The sequence below is a fragment of the Tupaia chinensis genome, unplaced genomic scaffold (genome assembly GCF_000334495.1).
Source record: "Tupaia chinensis unplaced genomic scaffold, TupChi_1.0 Scaffold142384_1, whole genome shotgun sequence".
Lineage (NCBI taxonomy): Eukaryota > Metazoa > Chordata > Mammalia > Scandentia > Tupaiidae > Tupaia > Tupaia belangeri.
Genome location: NW_006202232.1, coordinates 86,114 through 108,009, shown reverse-complemented (window position 1 = coordinate 108,009; position 21,896 = coordinate 86,114). Strand labels below are relative to the sequence as shown.

Sequence of the window (21,896 nt, the reverse complement as noted above, 5' to 3'; positions counted from 1 at the left end):
ATGGCTTATGACAAACATTGGCACCACTGAGTAGTGAAGACAGGATAGACTTTTCAATAAATAGTGGTTACATAGGTATTTGTTGTGATCTTTGGGGTATACAGATATGTTACAGCACATTAAAGGATTTATCGAATGTACGAACACTAGTAACTATAACCTAACATAGTGCTCTCTTACTGTATAATGTGTCAGACATAGTACAACATGCTTTACATAAATTGCTTACATTTTAATCCCACGAAACAGGCACTCTCAATTGTCCCATTTTATAGATGAGGAAGCTAAGATACAGAAGCAGTCACTTTGCGCTAAAATTGCTTTTAAATTGTACCCTTTTACAGGAAAATTAATACTGTCTTCAATGGATGAATCAAAAAGCCCCACTCTGTCCTACGCCGCCTCACGCCACTATACACGCGCGCGCGCGAAAACACGTTCTTTTTCCCTTTGAAGAGCTCATTGTACTGCGGGTGGAAAAACTACCATTCCCAGCAGCCATTGCGTGCGCAAGCCTGCGCGCGTACACTCACTCCAAGCCCCCACGCATCCGGGATACGTCACACTTTCTCATGGAACTACATTTCCCAACTCTCCTCGCGCGGCCCGTGACACTTGGTGGACCCTGAACGCGGAGCGGGGTTTCAACCGCTGCGCCCCACTTTCTCGGACGCGGCCCTGGACCTGGCCCCTGGCTACGGCACGGCTTCACCATGGAGGAGGCGGACCGAATTCTCATCCATTCCCTGCGCCAGGCTGGCACGTAAGGACATAGCCCCTCTCCACCCGCAAATGCCACATCCGGGATTCCAAAACCTGGGACCCTATTACCCGGGAACCTTAAAAGCTGGGACATTGTTATCCAGGATCCCAACTTCCAGGACCTTAAGATCCCACCCCCTTACACACTCACGCACTTATACACTCAACACACATACCCTGATATCCAAGGTTTCCCAACATCTGGAAAGCTCCAAACTCTGGGACCAACCTTTCTGACACTGTAGAACCTTGGAACCTCAAAATCCCTGATATCTGTCGATCTTGACATCTATACTCTGGGGCCCTGATATCTGGAGACCCTAAGATACTTGTACCCTGAGAATTAAAGAACTTAAAATTCAGGACCCTGGCACTGGGGGAGTCCCCAGTCTCTTGGACAGATACTTAAAAGCCTTCAAACTCCAGTTCCCCAAATATATGGGGCATTTTAACCCCCAGGACTGTAAAATCTGGTGACATTAGTACTTGGTCACCTTGACACAGAAGGACCCTTCCATTCAAGGGCTTTAAAAATCTAGATGCCAACATCTAGAGAAACCAGGAGGTCTTGATATCTAGGAATCTTTATACCTAGAGACCTTGACATTTGGAACTCCTGAAAATCCCAGATTTCCAATTTCTAGTCTCCTCAAAACCCTAGCAACTCAATATCTGGAGGTCCCTGACATGCAGAGAACATGATTATCTGGGGATCCAGAAACTCAGAGACCATACCACCTCCAAATTTGAGGTTTTTAAGCATAGGGGAAATTTGAAATTTTTCCACATTCAGGTCCCTTCCATATCCTGTTCTACACCAAGGTCTTAGGACCTGAAAATTTCCCTAGTTCTTAGTTTTCTAAATGGAAGTCACAGTCACCAACACCCCAGAGTCTGTCTGGATTGGGGGCATCCTCTCCACTCCCATTCTGGTACCTAGTGCTTCCAGAAGGCTCTATGGTTCAGCCTGATCTCTGTATCCTGACTACTCTTCCCATCAAACCTGCCCCTTTCTTCTTCAGGGCAGTTCCTCCAGATGTGCAGACACTGCGAGCCTTCACCACTGAGCTGGTTGTAGAGGCTGTGGTCCGCTGTCTGCGTGTGATCAACCCTGCGGTAGGCTCTGGCCTCAGCCCCCTGCTGCCTCTCGCCATGTCTGCCCGGTTCCGCCTGGCCATGAGCCTGGCTCAGGCCTGCATGGTGAGTGCCCTCCTCTCAATATACATATCCTCTTCCTTCCTCCTTCACAAAGTCACCAGACTCCTTTGAAACTCTTGCCTTTCCTCTCGGCCACCTCCCCTTGTGGCTTACCGCTCATTAGTGGTTAAGGCTACTGGATGTATGGTCAAACTGCCTGAGTAGTTTAGACCCCAGCTCCTCCGCTTGCAAACTAACCCTTCTGGGTCTTGGTTTTCCTATCTAAGAGATGGAGATGGTAAAAGTAGGGCTGTTGTGAGGAGTCAATGAGTTGGTCTTGTTTAAATCTGGGCTGCCTCTGGCTTTCACATTTTAACCTTGGAACCAAAATCCCCCTCACCTTCATAGTATCCATTTACCAATTCCATAAAAGTTTCTGCTTGGGTAACATACTCATTCCTTTTTTTTTTTTTAAATAATGATTTTATTTAACTTTATTTATTTAAATTTGACTAGAGAGGGACAGAGCAAAAGAGAGAGAGTGGGAAAGTGAGAGAGCAATCCACCAGGGTGACCAGCAGTTAGCGTAATGGCTATGTCACTGGACTCCCATGTAGTCGCCCGTGATTCATGTCCTGGACCTGGTGGCTTAAAACTCACGCTGGGCGCATGTGCATGCGTGCCCAAGATCCCAAGAGAAGAATGGAGGAGAAGGTATTGAGAAATCACCTCTGGGGGGTGATTTCTCACTTTCTCTCTCTCTCTCTCCCTCTCTCTGGCGAGTGCACACGTCCTATGGCAAAAACCTCTCCAAAAAATAAAAAATAAAAAGCAAGTCACCAGGTCTGGGACTCCAACCATAGCTGGCCATGTGGGAGTCCAGTGCCCTTAACCAGCGTGCTACCTGCTGGCCCCCATGCTCACTTCTAAACTAATCACTATATGCTCTGATTTGCCCAGCTTGGCTCACATGGTCATCCCTATAAGGACACATGATTGGCTGCTCCTTCAGGATCTCATGGAGTTGAGGGAGGGATGTATGTGCTGGTCAAGTAATAGTGTCATGGTCACCTTACTCTTGCGCAACCACAGATATCCTGCCTCTCCTGGCAGATCTCTTATGGGTGCTCAATGTTTGTTGAATGACTGAATGTGAAAATGGTAGCTGTATAGATAGGCATCTTCAAAATGTTCTTAAGACAGATAAAGTGTCTTCCTGACTCATTCCTCCATAGTACAGAGCTGTGTCCAGTTACTATGTTCAAGAGCTCTGAGTAATGCCTGTTTTTGTGGCTCACTAGCTCTGTGGCTTTGGGCCAATCTTTCAACCTCTTCTGGCCTAACTTTTCACATGTGTAAAGTGAGTATAAGAATTATACAGTCCACGTAGGGTTGCCATGAAGACTAAAAAATGAGTTCACACGTGACAAGTTGGATATAGTAAGTGTTGTGTAAGTGGTGTTGCTGTGTTAGATAGGGAAGATATGGCTGCTTGCGTTTCAGCAACTTGTGGCTACACAGTGAATAGAAACATTTCCAGCACACCCAATGCTATATAGGATCATAGAGGGACAATAGATTAACTCCAGTGAATACTTCTAATTTGGGGCTGGTGGTAATGGTGCAGCAGTAATATAAACCTCTGTGATGCTGGCCTGGCATGGGAAGATCCTGGGTTCATGTCCTGAGGTCTCCCCATGCACAGTGGGCATCTGCATGTGTGCCTGTGACTGGGCTGGCTGAGGCTGGGGTGGATTGCAGTGTGAAAGCCTTGCTGGAGTTTTCTTTCTGTCTCTCATGGAAGAAATAAAATAAACTTAAAACAAATCAAATTCCTTCAGAAAAAGAGGACAGGGTGCTTAGAGTTGTTGAATTTGGGCCTTGCTTGAGCAGTTTCTGTCTCTTAGCAATAGGCCTTGGAGCTCTGTTCATGCCTTCACTCTCAAGTTTACTTCGTTCTCAGGAATTCTCATGCTCATCTGCCTGGGGCCCTTGGTGGCTTTACAAGACAGGCAGTCTGTCTCCTGGCCTAGAGTTGTGTTTTTGATGATGGTACTTTAAATGTGTATGTGTTTATTTTTAAATTGAAAAAATTGATTTTGGGCATGCGTGCATACATGCCCAATGTGTTTTATTTATTTATTTTTTTTGGAGAGGTTTTCGCTATAGGGCGCGTGCGCTCGCCAGACAGAGAGAGACAGAGAGACAGAAAGCGAGAAATCACCCTCCAGGGGGGATGGCCACGCCACAATCCCTTCTCCTCCATTCTCCTCTCGGGATCTTGGGCATGCATGCACACGCGCCCGGCGTGAGTTTCAAGCCACCGGGTCTGGGACGCGAACTGCGGTCGACTATGTAGGAGGCCAGCGACATAGCCATTACGCTAACTGCCGGTTCCTCCCAATGTGTTTTTCAAGCCACTGCGTCCAGGACTCAAACCGTGCAGTCGGCTATGTGGGATCTAGCTGCCTTCACTACCACACTACCTGCTGGTTCTATTTTGAATTTTTGGAGAGGTTTTTGCTATAGGGCGCATGTGCTCGCTAGAGAGACAGACAGAAAGTGAGAAATCACCCCCCAGGGGTTGTGGCCATGCCACAATCCCTTCTTCTCCATTCTCCTCTCAGGATCTTAAGCATGCACGCACACACACCCAGCGTGAGTTTAAGCCACTGGGGTCTAGGGCTCAAACCATGGTTGCCTACATGGGAGTCCAGCAACATAGCCATTAGGCCAACTGCTGGTCCCCTATTTTTAAATTTTTAAGAAAGTTTATTTATTTATTTATTCCATGAATAAGTGAAAGAAGGAGAGAGAGAGAGAGAGAGACAGAGAAACAGCAACCCTGACAGGGTCCTCATACCATAGTCTATCCTCAGCCAGCTCCAGATCATGAGCACGTGCATGCCAGGAGTACTCAGGGAGGCACAAACCTGAAACCTCCCTCTCAGGGCTGTATCCCACTGGGTTTTGTGTTTACCTGATTTTGCTCACACTAAATTTAATAATTCTTTTTTTAAACTAATTATTTATTTAACTATCTGTTATCATTCTTTTTCTTTTTCTTTTTTTTTTTTTTGAGAGGTTTTTGCTACAGGGTGTGTGTGCTCGCCAGAAAGACAGAGGGAGACAGAGAGACAGAAAGCAAGAGATCACCCCCCAGGGGGGATGGCCACGCCGCAATCCCTTCTCCTCCATTCTCCTCTCGGGATCTTGGGCACACACACATGCACCCGGTGTGAGTTTTAAGCCACCGGGTCTGGGATGCGAACCGCGGTCAACTACATGGGAGTCCAGAGACATATCCATTATGCTAACTGCTGGTCCCTCATTATTTTTCTTTTAAGTTGACCAGAGAGAGACAGAGAGAGAGAGAGAGTGAGAATGTGGCTCACCAGGGAGAGAGAGAGAGAGAGACAGAGACAGAGACAATGAGAGGGAAAGTGAGAAATCACTCCCTAGTGGGGTTAGCCATACTGTAATCCCTTCTTCTACATTCTCCTCCTGGGATGTTGGGCACACATGGACCCATGCCAAGCATGAGTTTCAAGCCACCAGGTCCAGGACTAAAACCGTTGTTAGCCATGTGGGAGTCCAGTGATGTAACCATTCTGCCATCTGCTGGCCCTGAGTGTGACTATTTCAGTGGTCAAGAGGTAGATGGGATCATCGCTCTAGCAGCCTCCATTTGCTAGCAGCAGGAAGAAAGGGTCTTTCTTAACCCAGCTGTGTGAAACCCCGTAGGCCACCTTACCCCAGCCAGCACTGCCAGGTTCTGGTGTTTTCCTCTTCACGTGCCCTGCTCCTGGCACCAGTTTCTATGTCTCAGCCACATCTGTATTTTGGTATCTCACAGTGCACTCCCCACTCCTGGAACGAGTTTCTGTATCAGTCACAACTCTTTGATGGCAGATGTTGGAAAAAACTCAAAGTACCTTAAAAGCCAGTGGTTTTTGCACTTTTTTGACCATGACCCTCTGAAATAAATATATATGAACATCGTGACCTAGAGCACACAAGAATATATAATTCCTTTATGTGTGTGTGTGTGTGTGTGTGTGTGTGTATACACTCTGTGTGGTAACTTGGTGCTAACTCATTAAATTCTCATGATAACCTTCTGAGGTAGGTACTGTTGATATCCCTTTTTTTCATATGAAGAAAGTGAAGCACAGAGAGGTTACGTGACTTGCCTGAGGTCACACAGTTGATAAGAGGCAAAGCTTGGGTTTGAAGCCAGGGGGTCTGCTTTTAGAGTCCAGGAAGCTCCAAACCAACAGCAATTCTGGCGAAAAAGTGTTTTTCTTTTCTTCCCTAGCCTCTTTCCCAGTCTTCGTCCAGAGCTCTCCTGAGTCCTTTGATTCCAAGCTATTGTGTTGCTGGCCTTTTTTGCCCATTTATTTTTAGTCACTTTTTATATAATAGGTATATTTGCTCTTTGCCCATTATATGGGCTCCAGGTATTTACCCCCAGCTTATCATTACCCTTTTGACTTTGCTTATTGTATTTTTTTTTAATTTACCTTTCTTTTCATGTATTCAGAAATACCCATCTTCTCTATTCTGACCTCTGGATTTTGAGTCACAGTTAGGCCAGAGCTTTAATCTTCTTTCACTGTTTTATTGACTGTAATCACTCTGTGGCTCCCCCTTGCCTCAGAGTTGGGTGAGGTTCAGAGAGTGGTGGTTGGTGAGAGGGTGGGAGTGTTTGTGACCTAGGCCCAGGACTTTCAGGGCCAGAGGATCCTGCCTTCTCTGCTAATGGGGACCCCTCCCCAACTGCCAGGACCTTGGCTACCCTTTGGAGCTTGGCTATCAGAACTTCCTCTACCCCAGTGAGCCTGATCTCCGGGACCTGCTTCTCTTCTTGGCTGAACGGCTGCCCACTGATGCCTCTGAGGCTGCAGACCAGCCTGCAGGTTTGGGATGCCTGGGGCGGTGAGAGGAGAGGAGGGTATTCTAAGGGTTCTAGGAGCTTAGAGAGGTAGAAATGGTGACAAAGGTGATGGATGGGGTGGGAATATGTGTCTTTGGGAGAGCTAGGTGAGAGGATTAGGGATCAGAGAGGGGATGCAGGCCAGAGGTCTTGGGGATGGGATTAGGCTGTCCCAGGTAGTGAGTGCTGCTGGCAGGGGTGGGGGGGAGCTCCCTGTCATCGCCTGTGCCTTCCTTCTTGCTCACTCCATTCCAACCACATGGCCTCCTTGTTGCTTCTCAAACATGGCGGCCACATTCCAGCCTCAGAGCCCTCAGATATCCTCAGGGTACTCTCCCTTACCTCTTTGAGGTTTCCATTCAGCTGTCACCTCCGGGAGACCTTCTGCTGACTGTCTTACATGAAAGCTTCCTCTTAATAGTCCTTCTCCTCTCTATCTCAGCATCTGCCCGAGGTCCAGGCTACTTGCAAACCCACTCATGATCTCTCCCCTGTACTAGTTTGCCAGCTCCATGAGGGCATCGGTTTGTTCCCTGGTATCTGGAACAGTGACTGGTACATAGTAGGTGCTTAGTAAGTGGTTGCCGAATAAACGAATGTGAGAATGATAGTTGGAGAAGGAAGCATTGCTGGATGAGGAGTCAGGAGCACTGGCTGCACTTTTGGATTTGCAGTGTTGACACCTGATTAACACTTCCCCTTCCAGGTGACTCAGCTATTCTCCTCAGGGCTATTGGGAGCCAAATCCGGGACCAGCTAGCCCTGCCCTGGGTCCCCCCTTCCTTGCGTACTCCCAAGCTGCAGCACCTCCAGGTGGGACCTTCAACTCTTGTCGGTCTTCTCTTGTCCCTGCCTTGCCTCCCTTGTCCTCATCTGGGTGGGCAAGTTTTTGGGCCCCTCCTACCAGTGATCCCCATCTTGCTTCATTCTGGAGGCTCAGATTCCTTTCTCCCACTAGGGTTCAGCCCTCCAGAAGCCTTTCCATGCCAGCAGGCTGGTCATGCCTGAGTTGAGTTCCAGAGGAGGTGAGGAGGAGACTGTGGGGAGGTCTGGGAGGAGGGTGGAGGAGGGGTTGGCTAACTCTTTTCCTGTCTCCAGAACCACGGGAGTTCCAGGCCAGTCCCCTGCTGCCCCCAGCCCCGGCCCAGGTACCCCAGCTTGCTGGGAGGGCAGCCTCACTCCTCGAACACCACGCCATCCAGCTCTGCCAGCACACGGGCCGGGACCACCCAGGGGATGAGGACTGGCTCCGCCGGGCACCCCGCCTTGCACCCCAGGTACAACCCAAGGCTGGTTCCCTGCTCCTGCCCCCCAATACTCCTGTTTGTCTCCTCTCCCCTCTTCTTTCCTCACTTTGTTACTCTCTTTCATCATTTCCTCTCCATGTACACCTGCCTGGTGCCCCACCTGAAGGACATTGGAGCCAGAAAAATTGTGAACCTGGGACTAGTCAATATCCCTCCTTGGAGCCTCAGTTTTCTGCTCTGAAAACTGGGGTAGTAATAGCGCTCTCCTCTCGAGTTAGCAGTTTGACTGAATAACACACACAAAGTTTTGAGCAGCTAGTCCAGATAGGAGGGGTTACTACCTTCCCTGCTGTTTCTGCCACCTTCTTCCTGTCCCCACTCTTACTCTTTCTTTGTCTCTGCAGTTGTCACCAGTGTTCACTTTTCTGTCTCTAGGTTTTTGCACTGTCTCCTCCTGTCTTCCTCATGGTTTTGCTGCCCCTCTTTCTTGCCCCTCTCATTTCTGGATTGCATCTCTCTCCTCCTCTGTCTACTTTTTCATCTGTTCCCCCACCCCTCCATCCACTTCTTTATCTGTTTCCTTTTCCCTTTGTCCACTTCTGTATCTCTCCTCCCTTTCCTGTCTCCAACTTTTTATCACCTTTTTATCTGTCCCTTCTCCTCTTCCTCCCTGTCTACCTTTGTATCTGCTCCCTTCCCCTTTGCTGACCTTCATATCCATGTCTCTGTCTGTCCCTGCCTCCCTGGCTGACTTTCCTTCCACTTTTACCTCAGTCTCTCTCTTAGCGAGAATATTCTAATGAATTGACTATACCATTTGACAATGTCCTTTATTTTCTCCCAATCCTTTGCTCTATTGTTTTATTTTTCTTTTATTTATGTAAGGTCATGTGCACTTGCCAGAGAGAGACAGACAGACAGAGACAGAGAGAGGGGAAAGTGAGAAATCACACCCCATATGGGATGTTCATGCTGGAATCTCTTTTCCTCTAGTTTCCTCTTGGGATTTTGGGCATGTGTGCACACATGCCTGGTGTAACTTTCAAGCCACTGGGTCTGGGACTCGAACTGCAGTTGGCCGTGTGGGAGTCCAGTGCCTTAACCACCATGCCACCTGCTAGCCCCTATTTTTAGTTTACTATTATTATTATTTTGTCTAGAGGACATGTGCACTTGTCAGAGAAACAGAAAATGAGAAGGTACCTCCCATGAGGAATGGTCATGCCACAATCTCTTCTCCATCTCTCCCTCCCTTGGGGATTTTGGGCATGCATACACATGTACCTGGCATGTTTCTCAAGCCACTGGGTCTGGGACTAGAACCATGCAGTTGGCCATGTGGGATTCGGCTAACTTAACCACCAGGCCGTGGAGCTGGCCCAATTCTGTATTATTTTAAAGCAAATTCCAGACATTATGTCATTTCAAATCTAAACACTTAAGACTATATCTTTTAACTCAAAGGACATTAATTTGTTTTATTTTTGCTATAGGGTGTGTGCACTTGCTAGAGGGAGGGTGAGAGAGAGAGAGAGAGAGAGAGGGAGAAAGAAAGAATGAATCCTTCCCCCAGAGGGGATGGCCACTCCACATTCCCTTCTCTTCTATTTTCCTCTTGGGGATTTTGGGTATGCATGCACATGTGCCTGCTGTGATTTTCAAGCTACTGGGTCTGGGCCTCAAATTGTGCAGTCGTCCACGTGGGATCTAGCTGCCTTAACCTTCACACCACCTACTGGTCTCAAGGCATTCACTTTTTAAAATTTAATTTTATTTATTATTATTTTTAAATTAGACCAAAGAGAGATGGGGGTGGGGGGAATGAGAAAACAAGCTGCCAGGTCCAGGACTTGAACTACAGTTGGCCATGTGGGAGTCCAATGCCTTAACCACCACACCACCTGCCGGCCTTGGGGCATTCATTTTTTAAACTTAACATTGAACCGTTTTCACACCTAACAAGATCAACAGTGATCTCCTACTGCCACTTAATACTGAGTTCCTAATCAGTTTTCCCAGTTGTCATGAAACCAGCTCTGTTCTTGCCTCTCTGCCTTTCCTTTCTCTGACTCTGCTCACTTCTGTGTCTGGAACCTTTGATTCTTTGTCTCTTCTCTGTCTGTCTCGATGCCATCCTTTCTGTTTCTTTGTCTGATTTGGGGACTCCAGGCTTCATTCTCCTTCCAACATCCTTCTTCTGTGTGAGGAGTGAGTGTGTGGAGCAAAGTGTGGCTATGAGGAAAGAGGAAGCCCTGCCCTCCAAGATATCCCCAGCGATGGGGCAGGAGATTAGGTCAGGGGCCTGCCTTGGAGGGAAGCCAGAGGGTGGGTAGGACTTGACTGTAGCCCCTTGTGAGGCGGCCTTGGAAGAGGCAGGGGCTTGGCACCTGGTAGGCTTCCATACATTCCTTTTTCCCCTGCTTTCTCTTTCTAGGAGGATGCATGGGCTCGGCGGCAGCGGATGCAGAAGCAACTGGCTGAACATCTGCGCCAAAGTTGGGGTCCACTCAGGGCCCCCCCACAAGCCCGAGACCTGGGAGAGCTTCTGCAGGCCTGGGGTGCAGGGACCAGGACTGCTGCTCCCAAGGGATCCCGCTTCACACATTCAGAGAAGTTCACCTTCCACCTGGTGGGTGGGCCTGAGGGACATGGGGCGTATTACCAGGGCATGGCAGACTTGGCAGGTTGCTTTGTGTACATACACCACACTTGCATCTGCATGGGTTCCCATGTTCCCACAGGTTAGGATCTCTCCCTACTGGGAGTGGATCCCCAGAGGGATCCCTAGCACCTTGAGGTCTTCAGTGGTGAAAGGGTGGATAGGTGTGAATGATTAGGTTGTCAGGAAAGTCATGACACATTTTCCATTGCAAAAACATATCATGACTTTCCTGACAACCCAAAATGTAAGGGTATCAGGGGGCTGTAGGTATGAACCTGACTTTTCCCCAGGCAATTTCCTCTGGGTATGTCTTCTCCCATTGGATGCTCACCCAGGGGGGTTCCCATATTTTTCAGGGACATTTGAGGCATGAGAGACAGGGCAGGTGGTAGGAGCTGTGTCAGATCAGGGAGGTTTCTCCAGGGAGATGGCAGACAGTCCCTGTCCCCTCACACAGTCACAGTGTGACAGCCATCAGCAGTTAAGTGGGCATGGGCATAGCACTAGAAAAATGCTTCTGGGGGTGGGGGTCAAGACTGGACCATGAGGGGCAGGACCTTCTCTGACAGTCAGGATGTCTCTCTTCACTGCCTTAGGAGCCACAGGCTCAGGCAGCCCAGTTGTCAGATGTGCCGGCCAGCTCCCAGAGGCCTGAACAGGTGAGCAGAACAGAGAGGCGGATGGGTGGTCCTGGGCCCTTGCCTGTCTACTAGGCCTAACAGCCCTTACTCTGACTGGCCTGTGTCCCCCAGGATATGTGGGCAGCTCAAGAACAGGAGCTAGAGTCCCTTCGGGAGCAGCTGGAGGGAATGAACCGCAGCATTGAAGAGGTTGAAGCCAACATGAAAACCCTGGGAATCAGCCTTGTGCAGGTGAGTGGGTGAGCATGGAGCCACAGGAAGGGCAAGTCAGAATTAGGCCCTAGAAAGGTTTGAGAGACTTGGGACCAGCAGTTAACGTAATGGCTATGTTGCTGGACTCCCATGTAGTTGACTGGGGTTTGAGTCCCAGACCCGGTGGCTTAAACTCACTCCGGGCACGTGTGCATGTGTGCCCAAGATCCCGAGAGGAGAATGGAGGAGAAGGGATTGCGGCATGGCTATCCCCCCGGGGGGTGATTTCTCACTTTCTGTCTCTCTGTCTCTCTCTGTCTGTCTGGCGAGTACACATGCCCTATAGCAAAAACCTCTCCAAAAAAAAAAAAAAAAAGAGAGGTTTGAGGGACTTAGGGGTCTTAGTGGTATTCTGTAGAGGTCTACAGATATCAGAAGGGTTCATGGGGAACACTGAGGACCAGCAGGGCTCTTAAGGGTTCAGGAGAATTGATTGAGCTGAGGCAGGGATGAGGACTCAAGGGGCTTGGGAGACCTGTAGGGCCTAGAGACATCTGTGGGCCTTATAGGTGGCTGTGAGCATTAGGAGGGGTGTGAGGGTCTTTGGACATTTGTGGGGCAGGATGGGAATGTCCGGTCAGGGGTTTGTAGGGCACCTTAGAGCTCCTGGGCATCATTGTGGAACTGGAGGGGTCAGAGAGGCCTGGAGGAGGTAGAGGGGTGTATGGTCATCTGGGGGGTGGATCAAGCTGGGTCAGGGTTTCCAGGCTCAGTGGGAGACCAGGGACTATGGCATGTGACTGGGAGTGGGGTTGCTGGTGTGCCAGATGGAATCTGAGCGTCGGCAGAGCGAGTTCAGCACGGCAGAGCGTGAGCAGGCCCTGCGCTTGAAGAGCCGGGCAGTGGAGCTGCTGCCTGATGGGGCTGCCAACCTCGCCAAGCTGCAGGTAGGGATGGGGCTGGGACTGGGTAGGATGAGGCAGGGAGGGGCAGGGGGGGCACAGCCTTGGGACATGTATCCCCTTCCCCTAGCATGTGGTGGAGAGTAGTGCCCAGCGGGTCATCCACTTGGCAGGTCAGTGGGAAAAGCACCGTGTCCCACTCCTTGCTGAGTACCGCCACCTCCGAAAGCTTCAGGATTGTAGAGAGGTAAGTGGCAGGGTCTTGGGTGGGGCAGGTTCTGTCCCTCCCTCCCTAGGGAGGCATCCCTGAGCTCTGCTCACTGTCTTTTGCCATGGGATCCTGGCAGCTGGAATCTTCTCGACGGCTGGCAGAGATCCAGGAGTTGCACCAGAGTGTTCGGGCAGCTGCTGAAGAGGCCCGCAGGAAGGAGGAAGTCTATAAGCAGCTGGTAAGGCCTATGTGGAGGCCCTGGGAAGCCTGGATATGTGGGGTGTAAGTCCTGGGAGAGTGCCTGCTGTGTCCCTGCCTAGGTGTCAGAGCTGGAGACTCTACCCCGCGACGTGTCCCGGCTGGCCTATACTCAGCGCATCCTGGAGATTGTGGGCAACATCCGGAAGCAGAAGGAAGAGATCACTAAGGTGTACCACGTGGTCATGGAGGGTGGGTCATCTGGGCAGACTCACACAGCATGGTCACAGGGAAACCTCCCTCTGCTAGGCAGAGCTGTCCAGCTGCACCCTGACATAGAACAGTCATATATAGTCCACCCCAGCCACCCCTGAGGTGTTGACACAAGTCCTGCCTAGCTGTGAGAGTGTGCACGAGTACCACAGGCTAGCCACCTGCCCACTGACGTGGGCTCATGGCCACCCTGGTGTCTACCAGATCTTATCTGACACAAAGGAGCTCCAGAAGGAAATCAACTCCCTCTCTGGGAAGCTGGACCGAACGTTTGCAGTGACTGATGAGCTCGTGTTTAAGGTGTGGGGCAGGCTGGGTGGCAAGAGGGTTGGGGTGGCACTGGGCTGTTATCTGCCTATCTGTATGTGGGCCACCATGGGCCAAGGCCCTGTATGAACCTGGCAGGTACATAAATGCTTGGGCCTGGGTGGCTTTGTGGAAGGTGAAGTCAGAGGTGGGAGAGGGTGACTTGTGGGCATGAAGAGGGTGAGGTGGCCCACTGATACCTTTGAGGTCCCCTTTGTCTGGTCAGGATGCCAAGAAGGATGATGCTGTGCGGAAGGCCTACAAGTACCTAGCTGCCCTGCATGAGGTGAGGGAGACATTAGCTGGGGGCAGGGGAAGGGGCTGGCTGGGGAGGGGTTGGGCTGGGTGCAAGCCCCTGCTCCTGCTCTCCCCAGAACTGCAGCCAGCTCATCCAGACCATTGAGGACACAGGCACCATCATGCGGGAGGTTCGAGACCTTGAGGAACAGGTGAGGCCTGAGGATGGGAGGGGGAACCATGGCAGACCTAGTTTATGCTGAGAGGGGCGAGGGGCTGTGGGACCAGACACAGCCTAGGCCTGGAAGCTCAACCCTTCCCCTCAGTGCTTATGACCTGGGATGGCCCAGTGGCCTCCTCTAAGCCCCATTTTATACCTCCCAGGGGAGAGGAAAGAAGCCTTAGCTTGCAGATATGCTGGGGAATTTTGCCATGTGGCAAAGAGTGCTTTAGGTGGAGAGGATGACATGGGCAAAGGCCTGGCAGTGGGACAGAGCAGGCTGAGGTTGGAGGGGGTAACGTGGGTGAAGAGTGGCTGGAATGGAGGAGCTGTGAAAGGGGCTCTGCATGCTGAAGGGGTGTGTATTCACATCTCCTTAGATCGAGACGGAGATGGGCAAGAAGACCCTCAGCAACCTGGAGAAGATCCGTGAGGACTACCGAGCCCTTCGCCAGGAGAACGCTGGCCTCCTGGGTCGGGTCCGGGAGGCCTGAGGAGCAGCTTCCTGCGGAGGTCTCCCCCAGCCTTAGGCAGGGACTTGGAGTGCTTGAGGTGGTGGTCAAGTTCTCGCTCTGGCTGTTCCCAGCACTTGCTATCTAGTTCCTCCCACTGCAGCCTTGAATCCAGACCCCATCCATCTAGTCCCAATCCCAACCCTTATCTGGGGTGATCATCCAGCATTTGGGAGCTCTGCTGCAGTTTATTGGGGAGGGTACTGGGGGTTGAGAGGCCTTGGATCCCAAATAAATGAGGGGCTCTCCTGCAGTCTAAGCTGAGGCATGGATCGGGCTCAGGGCAATGAAGTAGGGTGGGTGGTAGGTGAGATGCAGGGTGTTTTGGCAGGTCAGTGTGTGTGGCCATGTGTGTCTGCATGGGACTTGGGAGACCCAATGTGAAGCTGTGTGGTGTGTGTGTGTGCGCATGTGTGCGAGGTATGTAGGTGAGTGCCAGTGGGCTGTGTTTGTGACCGAGCATATATGTTGGAAACCGTGTGAGACCATGCATAACCCGGTATGTGTCTGTGGCTTTCTGGGACCTCAGATGCTGAGGGTAGTGATGCTGCTGCAACTGGGCGGAATCTGGGCACAGCCCCGTGTAACACTGTGCCTGTGGGCCCAGAGGCTGGCTGTGGGTGTGTGCTTTGGGATGCTTGCGTGGATGGGACTTTCTGTATGTGGTTGTTGGTGTGACTGTGCAGCTCTGAGGCTGTCTGAGTGTATGGAGGCAGGCTCTATGGTTTGGGGTTTGCGTTGAGTTCAAGGGACAGTTGTGACCATCTGTGTGTTTGTGTGACTTTTCCAGCCCTGAGGTTGTCTGTGAGAATGGCTGAGGCAGGCTGTGTGTATGGCTGGCTATGGAGGCTCTAGTTGGCTGGAGAGCCCATCTTGGGGGGCTAGTGTGGGGGCTGGGGTCAGGATTGGGGGTCCTCTGAGCAGCCTTGGGGCAGAGGCTATGATCCAGGAAGGCAGCAGTCAGTTGGGGAGCAAGGGCCCTGACAAGCAAGACAGTAGACACCTCACTTCTTGGTCCCTGTGGGCATGTCCCCTGTGAGCCTCTCATCCCTGCCCTGACCTGCCACCTTTGCCTCCCATTTTGGCCTCTATCTGTCCATCCTTCTTTCCTTGGTTTTGAGGTTAGGGGCTGGGTGCAGGGTTGGAGCCTCTGCTGGGCCGCTGGCTCCTTTTCTTGCGGAACTCAAACTCATCCACGGTCCACACAGCTCCCTTCTCGCTCTCCACCCGCACGAAGCACTTGTGCAGGCTCAGGTTGTGACGGATGGCATTCTGTGGAAGGAGGATCGGCCGACCAGGCCAGGGGAGCAGGTGGCCAGTCACCCTCTGAGGTCAGGAGTCCCTGTCAGTGACTGACCTCCTGCCCTTTGCTAACAGGCTTGTAAGCTCAGCCCCAGGTTTGCCTGTTCCTTTTTTGTGGTGGCACTCAGGCCACCCAAGCCAGTGCCACCACCAAAGGAGCTCACCTTCCATGTGGCAGGATGGTTTCTGAAGAAGGCGAACATGCGTGTGAACCAGTGGTAGATCTCATTGAGGGTCCGCTGCTTCTCTGGAGCCTCCAGGATGGCCTGGAGTTTGGGAGGGTGGGGGTAAGGGAATATATCCCCACATTTGGCAGTGGGATGCAGTGGCATAAATCTGGGTTGTCTAACGTGGGGGTGGAATTGTGGGAGCAGGTGAAGGGGAGGGAAGAAATGGTGCGGGTGAAGGATCAGGGACAGAGTTGGATGTGTGGTGAGGGTTGAGTCAAGGAGTGGATTAGATGTGAGGTGCAGGTGTGGCCCAGATTAAGTAAAGGATCAAGACTGAGTTTGGGAGTGGGGTCCTATACAGGGTTAGAGCTGGAATGAGGTTAAAGGTCTGGGATGGAGCTGGAGTTGGGGTTCTCTGTGGAGGTGATATTTCAGGGTAAGGAAGGTACAGGGTCAGGAGTGGGGACAAGTTAAGGATTTGAAAGACGTGAGGAGCTGGGCAGCATTACAGTCAGGGAAGGAGTTGGTTAAGAGTCAGGCTAGAGGTGGACTAGGAGTTTTGGGGTGAAGGATGGGATAATGTGTGGCGTTAATTCAGGAGTCAGATGTGCGTAATATCAAGTATTTTGCGTGTCAGGGATATACTTAGGTTCAGGGTCAAAAATGAGGCTGTTGGTTAGATGTGGAGTGAAGATGGCAGTCAAGGTATTTGATCTGTTTGGACATGAGAATAGGATTAAAGAGTCAGTGATTATGATTGCAGTGAGGTGATGTGTCAGGATGGCCTTAGGTCAAAGGTTCAGTTCAGAAAGGGAATATATAACATGTTTGGGTTAGGTTAATGTTCATGTTTGGGGTTAGGTTTGGGGCTAAGATGATGTCTGGTGGGCTCTGGTGAAGATCTGGGGAAGGCATCAGAAGTTGAGATGATGGAGTAATGGGGTGAGGTTAAAGGTCAGATGGGTGCCGCAAGGAATGGTTAGGGATGGGGTCCAACAGGAGTATATTGGCATAATGGGGCACACTGGGGCTGGGGAAAGATAAGGGGTCAAACTGGCATAAAGTCTGGAGAAAGAGTAAGACCTGAGGTGGATTTAGGGCAAGGGTCAGAGGTGGAGTTCATTTTGGGGCTATTTTATAGGTCGAGGGTTGGGTGTAGGGTTGAGGTGGGTGCAGGTTCCGTACTAGCTGAATCCTAGCCTAGATGGAGGTGTAGGTTTGGGTTCAGGGACAGGTCTGGGGTGAAGACACACAGGGGAATCATGTTGGAGGTGTGACTTGGGGCTTCTCGGGTGGGGGCATTTCTGCAAGGCTCTACCCCAAGAGTGCTCAGTGGGAGGTGGGAGTTGAAGAGGCAGGTCCCCCATCCTTCTTTTTCTCCTTCCTCTTTGGGCTTACCCAGCGGATGAGGGTGGCATAGGTGAAAGGAGGCCGCATGTTGTGGAACTTGAAGTAGTCCATATTGTGAAAGAACTCTGTCAGGAGTGGGGAGGGCATGAATCAGGCGCCTGTCGGACCTCGTAGCTCACTGTCCCTCCCTCCCTCTATATGCCTGAATTCCTACCCACTGTCAACACCAACATCTATGGGCACCCAACACAAGCTACATCACCTACTCTTTGTACCACTCCTGCCAAAATGCCTCTCCCCAAGATTTAAAACAAGTGAAGTGACTTGCACACCAAAGGGATATAAATAGTTAAGTGGTGAAGGTAGGATGACACTCAAGGATTCTGATCCCTGTTAAGTTCACAGCCCAGGCTTGGCAGATAGTAGGGTGTTGGTTAGCTTGGGTGAATGCATCCTGATTTTCCTTGGTGGGGGGAAGAAAGGAGGGCCCTTAGGAAATATCAGTTCTTAGTTAGCTCCCTCCCTTCTGACGACTGGATGGAGTAACTGTAGCCCAGAGTGGGTGAGGCATGGCTCCAAACTCCAAGGGAGATGGCTAGAGCTAGACATTTGAGACCATAGTGGCGGGGCTTTCAGGCCATGGACATCTTGAGAGGAAGCTTTTGCAAACAGCTGCATTTTCCCAAAGGTTTGGGGGTGGGGGTGGAGATGAGGACGTAGAAGGGCACTAAGGAGCTCATTTGTACCCTGTACGGCACAGCCAATCAGGATTAGGAGCTTGGGGTCACCATGTAGAACGTGGACCATTCTTACCTGGGAATGTACTGTTTCCATGGCTGCCCCAGAGGTGCCTCCGCACAGCAAACAGGCTGTCAGGGGCCTCCCGTGGACCTGGCCAGGCTGGGACAACGCCTCCTTGAGTGCCAGCAGTCATGAGGCAGCAGGAGCCCTTGTCAGATGATGCCTAGTGGGGGGTGGGGGGTGGGGAGGGAGAAGGCTGGTGACTTGTCCATTCCAGCCTGGCATGGAATCTCATGAAGCAACTTGCACAGTGTTTATTGGTGTGTAGGTATAGACACTTGTGTGTGGCCATGATGCTGGGCTCATGGGCTGGTGTTGAATTGGGCCCCTCTGCCATGCAACTGCTATGGCCTTGGCACACTTAAACCTTCCTGGTCTCAAGTTTCCTTATCTGCAAATTGGAGAGGATAATGGTACCTACCTCCTGGTGGCATCACAAGCACTGAATAAGTTAACACCATCAAAATGCGCAGAAACAGTGCGTGGCTCCCCAAGGCCAGCTTCCTGGGCATGTGACCTGTGTGGTCACACAGGACCCCATGCTTTCTTTAAAGCTCTGTGGTCACCATTTGGAATTTGAAAAAAGGGTCTCATATTTTCATTTTGTAGTGGGTCCTGTGTGTTCTGGAGCTGGTCCTGCCAGCGGCACACAGTCTGCCTTCAGTGTTTGGCTTTTTGTTGTTTTGAAGACAGTATCATGATGTTTCATGGTCTTAGGGTATGAGGGTTTTTAAATGGAGTGGGGACAGTTCCCAGCTCTTGACATGTTTGGAGCTGGGGACAGGAGCCCATAGATCCCAGGGCCTGCATGTGAAAATAAGTTCCCTCTCCCCTGCAGGGCCCCTTCCCCTATCCCCCAGCAGTCTAAGTCTGCCACCTGTGGGTCTGGGGTTGCTCACCGCAGATGGAGCCTTGGTCAGTGCCATCTTCCCAGCCAGGTGGGCTTGCATCGCGCCCAGCTTCTCCTTCTCCAGCATCAGCTACAAGAATGGGTGTAAGAGTGAGGCCTGGGGAGGGCCAAGGCTGGTGACTTGTCCATTCCAGCCTGGCATGGAATCTCATGAAGCAACTTGCACAGTGTTTATTGGTGTGTAGGTATAGACACTTGTGTGTGGCCATGATGCTGGGCTCATGGGCTGGTGTTGAATTGGGCCCCTCTGCCATGCAACTGCTATGGCCTTGGCACACTTAAACCTTCCTGGTCTCAAGTTTCCTTATCTGCAAATTGGAGAGGATAATGGTACCTACCTCCTGGTGGCATCACAAGCACTGAATAAGTTAACACCATCAAAATGCGCAGAAACAGTGCGTGGCTCCCCAAGGCCAGCTTCCTGGGCATGTGACCTGTGTGGTCACACAGGACCCCATGCTTTCTTTAAAGCTCTGTGGTCACCATTTGGAATTTGAAAAAAGGGTCTCATATTTTCATTTTGTAGTGGGTCCTGTGTGTTCTGGAGCTGGTCCTGCCAGCGGCACACAGTCTGCCTTCAGTGTTTGGCTTTTTGTTGTTTTGAAGACAGTATCATGATGTTTCATGGTCTTAGGGTATGAGGGTTTTTAAATGGAGTGGGGACAGTTCCCAGCTCTTGACATGTTTGGAGCTGGGGACAGGAGCCCATAGATCCCAGGGCCTGCATGTGAAAATAAGTTCCCTCTCCCCTGCAGGGCCCCTTCCCCTATCCCCCAGCAGTCTAAGTCTGCCACCTGTGGGTCTGGGGTTGCTCACCGCAGATGGAGCCTTGGTCAGTGCCATCTTCCCAGCCAGGTGGGCTTGCATCGCGCCCAGCTTCTCCTTCTCCAGCATCAGCTACAAGAATGGGTGTAAGAGTGAGGCCTCGGCCTGCCCCTTTTCCACCATGCCTTTGCCCAGACTGTGTCTTTCCTTCAGGTATCCTACCCTCTTCCTGCCTTTCTGCCAGCCCTCATCCTGGGCTAGCTTGGTTCCTGGCGTGGGTGACTGTAACATTCACCCACCATCCACCATCCACCGTCCCTCCCCTGCCAGCACCCTCCTCTAGGTGTTACCTGCTGCTCCAGAGACTGTACCACCTCTCTCTGGAGGAGACACTGTGCCCTGCCCTTTTCATCCAGGAGGTGGTCTGCCTGGCAATGCCTGGGTAGGGAGAAGATTCCATGCAGGTGACCATGGCGGGCCTAGCCTGGCTTCATGTTCTGGGTGGGGATGGGCTCTGACCCTCCAGGAAATCTTTCCTCAAAGCCTCAGCTCCTTCCCCCTCTCTACCTCAGCCTCCCTCTCACACCTGTTATTCCTTCAATATGCGACACTTGGCACTGACTGTGTGCCAGGCCTAAGCTTAGCCAGCATGTCAGAGCTGATGTTGGAAGGGTAGTGAGCTAAGAGTGGGCCAGGAAGGTGAGAGTGGGAAAGGCATTCTGGGTGGAGGGGACAGCTTGTGCAAAGGCCTGACAGTGAAGAAAACAGGGCACACCAAATTGCTGTTAATAGGTGGGTGTGGTCGGAGAAAGGGCGTGAGAGAGAGAAGGCTAAGGGGAGGCAGCAGCAGCCACCTAGAGGAGCTGGGCCTGGGGAATCAATAAAAGGCTGGTGTGTTGGTATGAGGGGTAGCAGGGCAAAACAGGAATGCAGATTCTGGAGCCTGGCTGCCTGGGTTCAGACCCAGCTCTGTCACTTAGGAACTGGGTGATTTTTTTTTTTTTTTATGATAGTGCACGTGTGCACATGAGAGAGGGAGGCACCCTTGGCCAGGGTCTTGTGATGTTGCAATCCCTTTTCTAGGAACTGAGTAGTCTTAACCTCTTCAGCCTCAGTTTCTGTAAAATGGAGGTAACATTGGAGGATAAACACACCTTTATTACACATGAGGAAACTGAGGCCCAGAAAAGCTAAGTAACTTGTCCAGGGTCACATAGCTAGTGAATGATGTAGCTGGGATTTGAACCCACAGCCTCAGCTTTTGCCTCTTTTGTCTTACTATCTATCAAGATGCGGCTTGAGCTGAGACCTGTATCCCAGACCTCCCTGCAAACCATGATACTCTGGACTGGGGTGGGCCTGGGTCACTCACTTGAGGAAGTCCTCTGGTTCCTTGAAGACCTTCTCACATCCAGGCCACTTGCAGATGCCATTTGCCAGCAGTGGGTAGGAGCCCTGGGGCAAGACTGAAAGGGTGCTGGGGAGACAGAGGGTGTCAGGGGAGGAGATGGCAGGGAGAAGGGCCTTCCAAGCCTTGTCTACTAACCTGTCTTTCCTGGGTGCAGTGGGGCTTGGGAAGGTGCAGAGCAGTGCTGGTTCCCTGGACACCCACTCCAAGCTGGCCACATTGATCCCTGGGGATGGAGATGAGGCACCTCTGGGGATTGCAGGCTGGCTCTAGAGCTCAGCCCACAGGTCTCTTATTTAGTTTCCATTCTCCTGAGCCTTGAACACTGACTCCCAGGGGTTTCTGTTGTCCCAAAATCTACTGCTTCTGGTGGAGCAGCTCAAAGACTGCCACTTACAAGTGCTGACATTTTTTGACTAATTTTGCAAAGATCTGTGGTTCCGTGACTTTGACATTCTACATCTTTAAGGTTCTAAACCTGACATTTTTTTGGAGGTTGGAGTTTCCAAGACTCTAAGACCTGATACCTCTGACCTCCAGAGGGCTGTGATCTACAACAGCCTACGTTGATTACATTCAAGGATTTGGGGGCCCTGGGGTTCTCTGAAACCATGGGGTGCAGGCTGAGGTGTTACCAGGTGGCAGGCCAGTCCGGGCCTTGAGGGAGAAGACTCCGGCGGCAGCAGTGGGTGGCGGGAGGCTGATTGTGGCTGGGGGCTCCAGCGGGAGCGTCTGTAGCCCGGGGGGGCGGGGG

General features: G+C 51.4%; 2 protein-coding genes and 1 long non-coding RNA gene across 4 annotated transcripts in view; 1 reads left to right on the top strand and 2 right to left on the bottom strand.

Moving 5' to 3' along the window:
• Positions 1 to 587: 587 nt before the first annotated feature.
• On the top strand, positions 588 to 14,689 carry CCDC22 (CCC complex scaffolding subunit CCDC22). Of its 2 annotated transcripts, XM_006163497.3 has the most exons (17): positions 589 to 763; positions 1,785 to 1,962; positions 6,686 to 6,818; positions 7,542 to 7,648; positions 7,794 to 7,860; positions 7,934 to 8,112; positions 10,517 to 10,711; positions 11,341 to 11,403; positions 11,497 to 11,616; positions 12,405 to 12,524; positions 12,610 to 12,726; positions 12,827 to 12,928; positions 13,011 to 13,118; positions 13,366 to 13,461; positions 13,694 to 13,753; positions 13,842 to 13,916; positions 14,305 to 14,689. In XM_006163497.3, the coding sequence occupies exons 1-17, from the start codon at positions 714 to 716 to the stop codon at positions 14,416 to 14,418; spliced, it is 1,884 nt and encodes a 627-aa protein (XP_006163559.1). In that variant the 5' UTR covers positions 589 to 713; the 3' UTR covers positions 14,419 to 14,689. The 2 variants fall into 2 exon arrangements, with proteins under 2 accessions (XP_027622121.1, XP_006163559.1); XM_027766320.1 differs by lacking the exons at positions 6,686 to 6,818; positions 7,542 to 7,648 and having other exon boundaries at positions 588 to 763.
• Positions 14,690 to 15,534: 845 nt separating this feature from the next.
• The window catches only part of FOXP3 (forkhead box P3), a 17,543-nt gene continuing 11,181 nt past the window's right edge, over positions 15,535 to 21,896 (bottom strand). The window contains exons 7-12 of the mRNA XM_006163498.3: positions 20,085 to 20,172; positions 19,786 to 19,866; positions 18,072 to 18,222; positions 17,307 to 17,383; positions 15,903 to 16,004; positions 15,535 to 15,708 (exon numbers count right to left, since the gene is read on the bottom strand). Coding sequence (XP_006163560.1) covers positions 15,559 to 15,708; positions 15,903 to 16,004; positions 17,307 to 17,383; positions 18,072 to 18,222; positions 19,786 to 19,866; positions 20,085 to 20,172 — 649 coding nt within the window. The 3' untranslated portion in view covers positions 15,535 to 15,558. The remainder of the gene's footprint in view (positions 15,709 to 15,902; positions 16,005 to 17,306; positions 17,384 to 18,071; positions 18,223 to 19,785; positions 19,867 to 20,084; positions 20,173 to 21,896) is intronic.
• On the bottom strand, positions 20,184 to 21,865 carry LOC114005118 (uncharacterized). The gene is made up of 3 exons (XR_003547021.1): positions 21,778 to 21,865; positions 21,281 to 21,368; positions 20,184 to 21,211 (listed from the first exon to the last, which is right to left on the bottom strand). It is a non-coding gene; the product is annotated as an uncharacterized LOC114005118 (long non-coding RNA).

What these genes read in the sequence shown, in the direction of transcription:
- CCDC22 (XM_006163497.3), top strand. Translation starts at nt 714, where the DNA reads ATGGAGGAGGCGGACCGAATTCTCATCCATTCCCTGCGCCAGGCTGGC. An exon ending in GCTCCCAGAGGCCTGAACAG is followed by an intron (nt 11,404 to 11,496) that starts GTGAGCAGAACA and finishes TGTGTCCCCCAG; the next exon opens with GATATGTGGGCAGCTCAAGA. An exon ending in AGCTTCAGGATTGTAGAGAG is followed by an intron (nt 12,727 to 12,826) that starts GTAAGTGGCAGG and finishes GGATCCTGGCAG; the next exon opens with CTGGAATCTTCTCGACGGCT.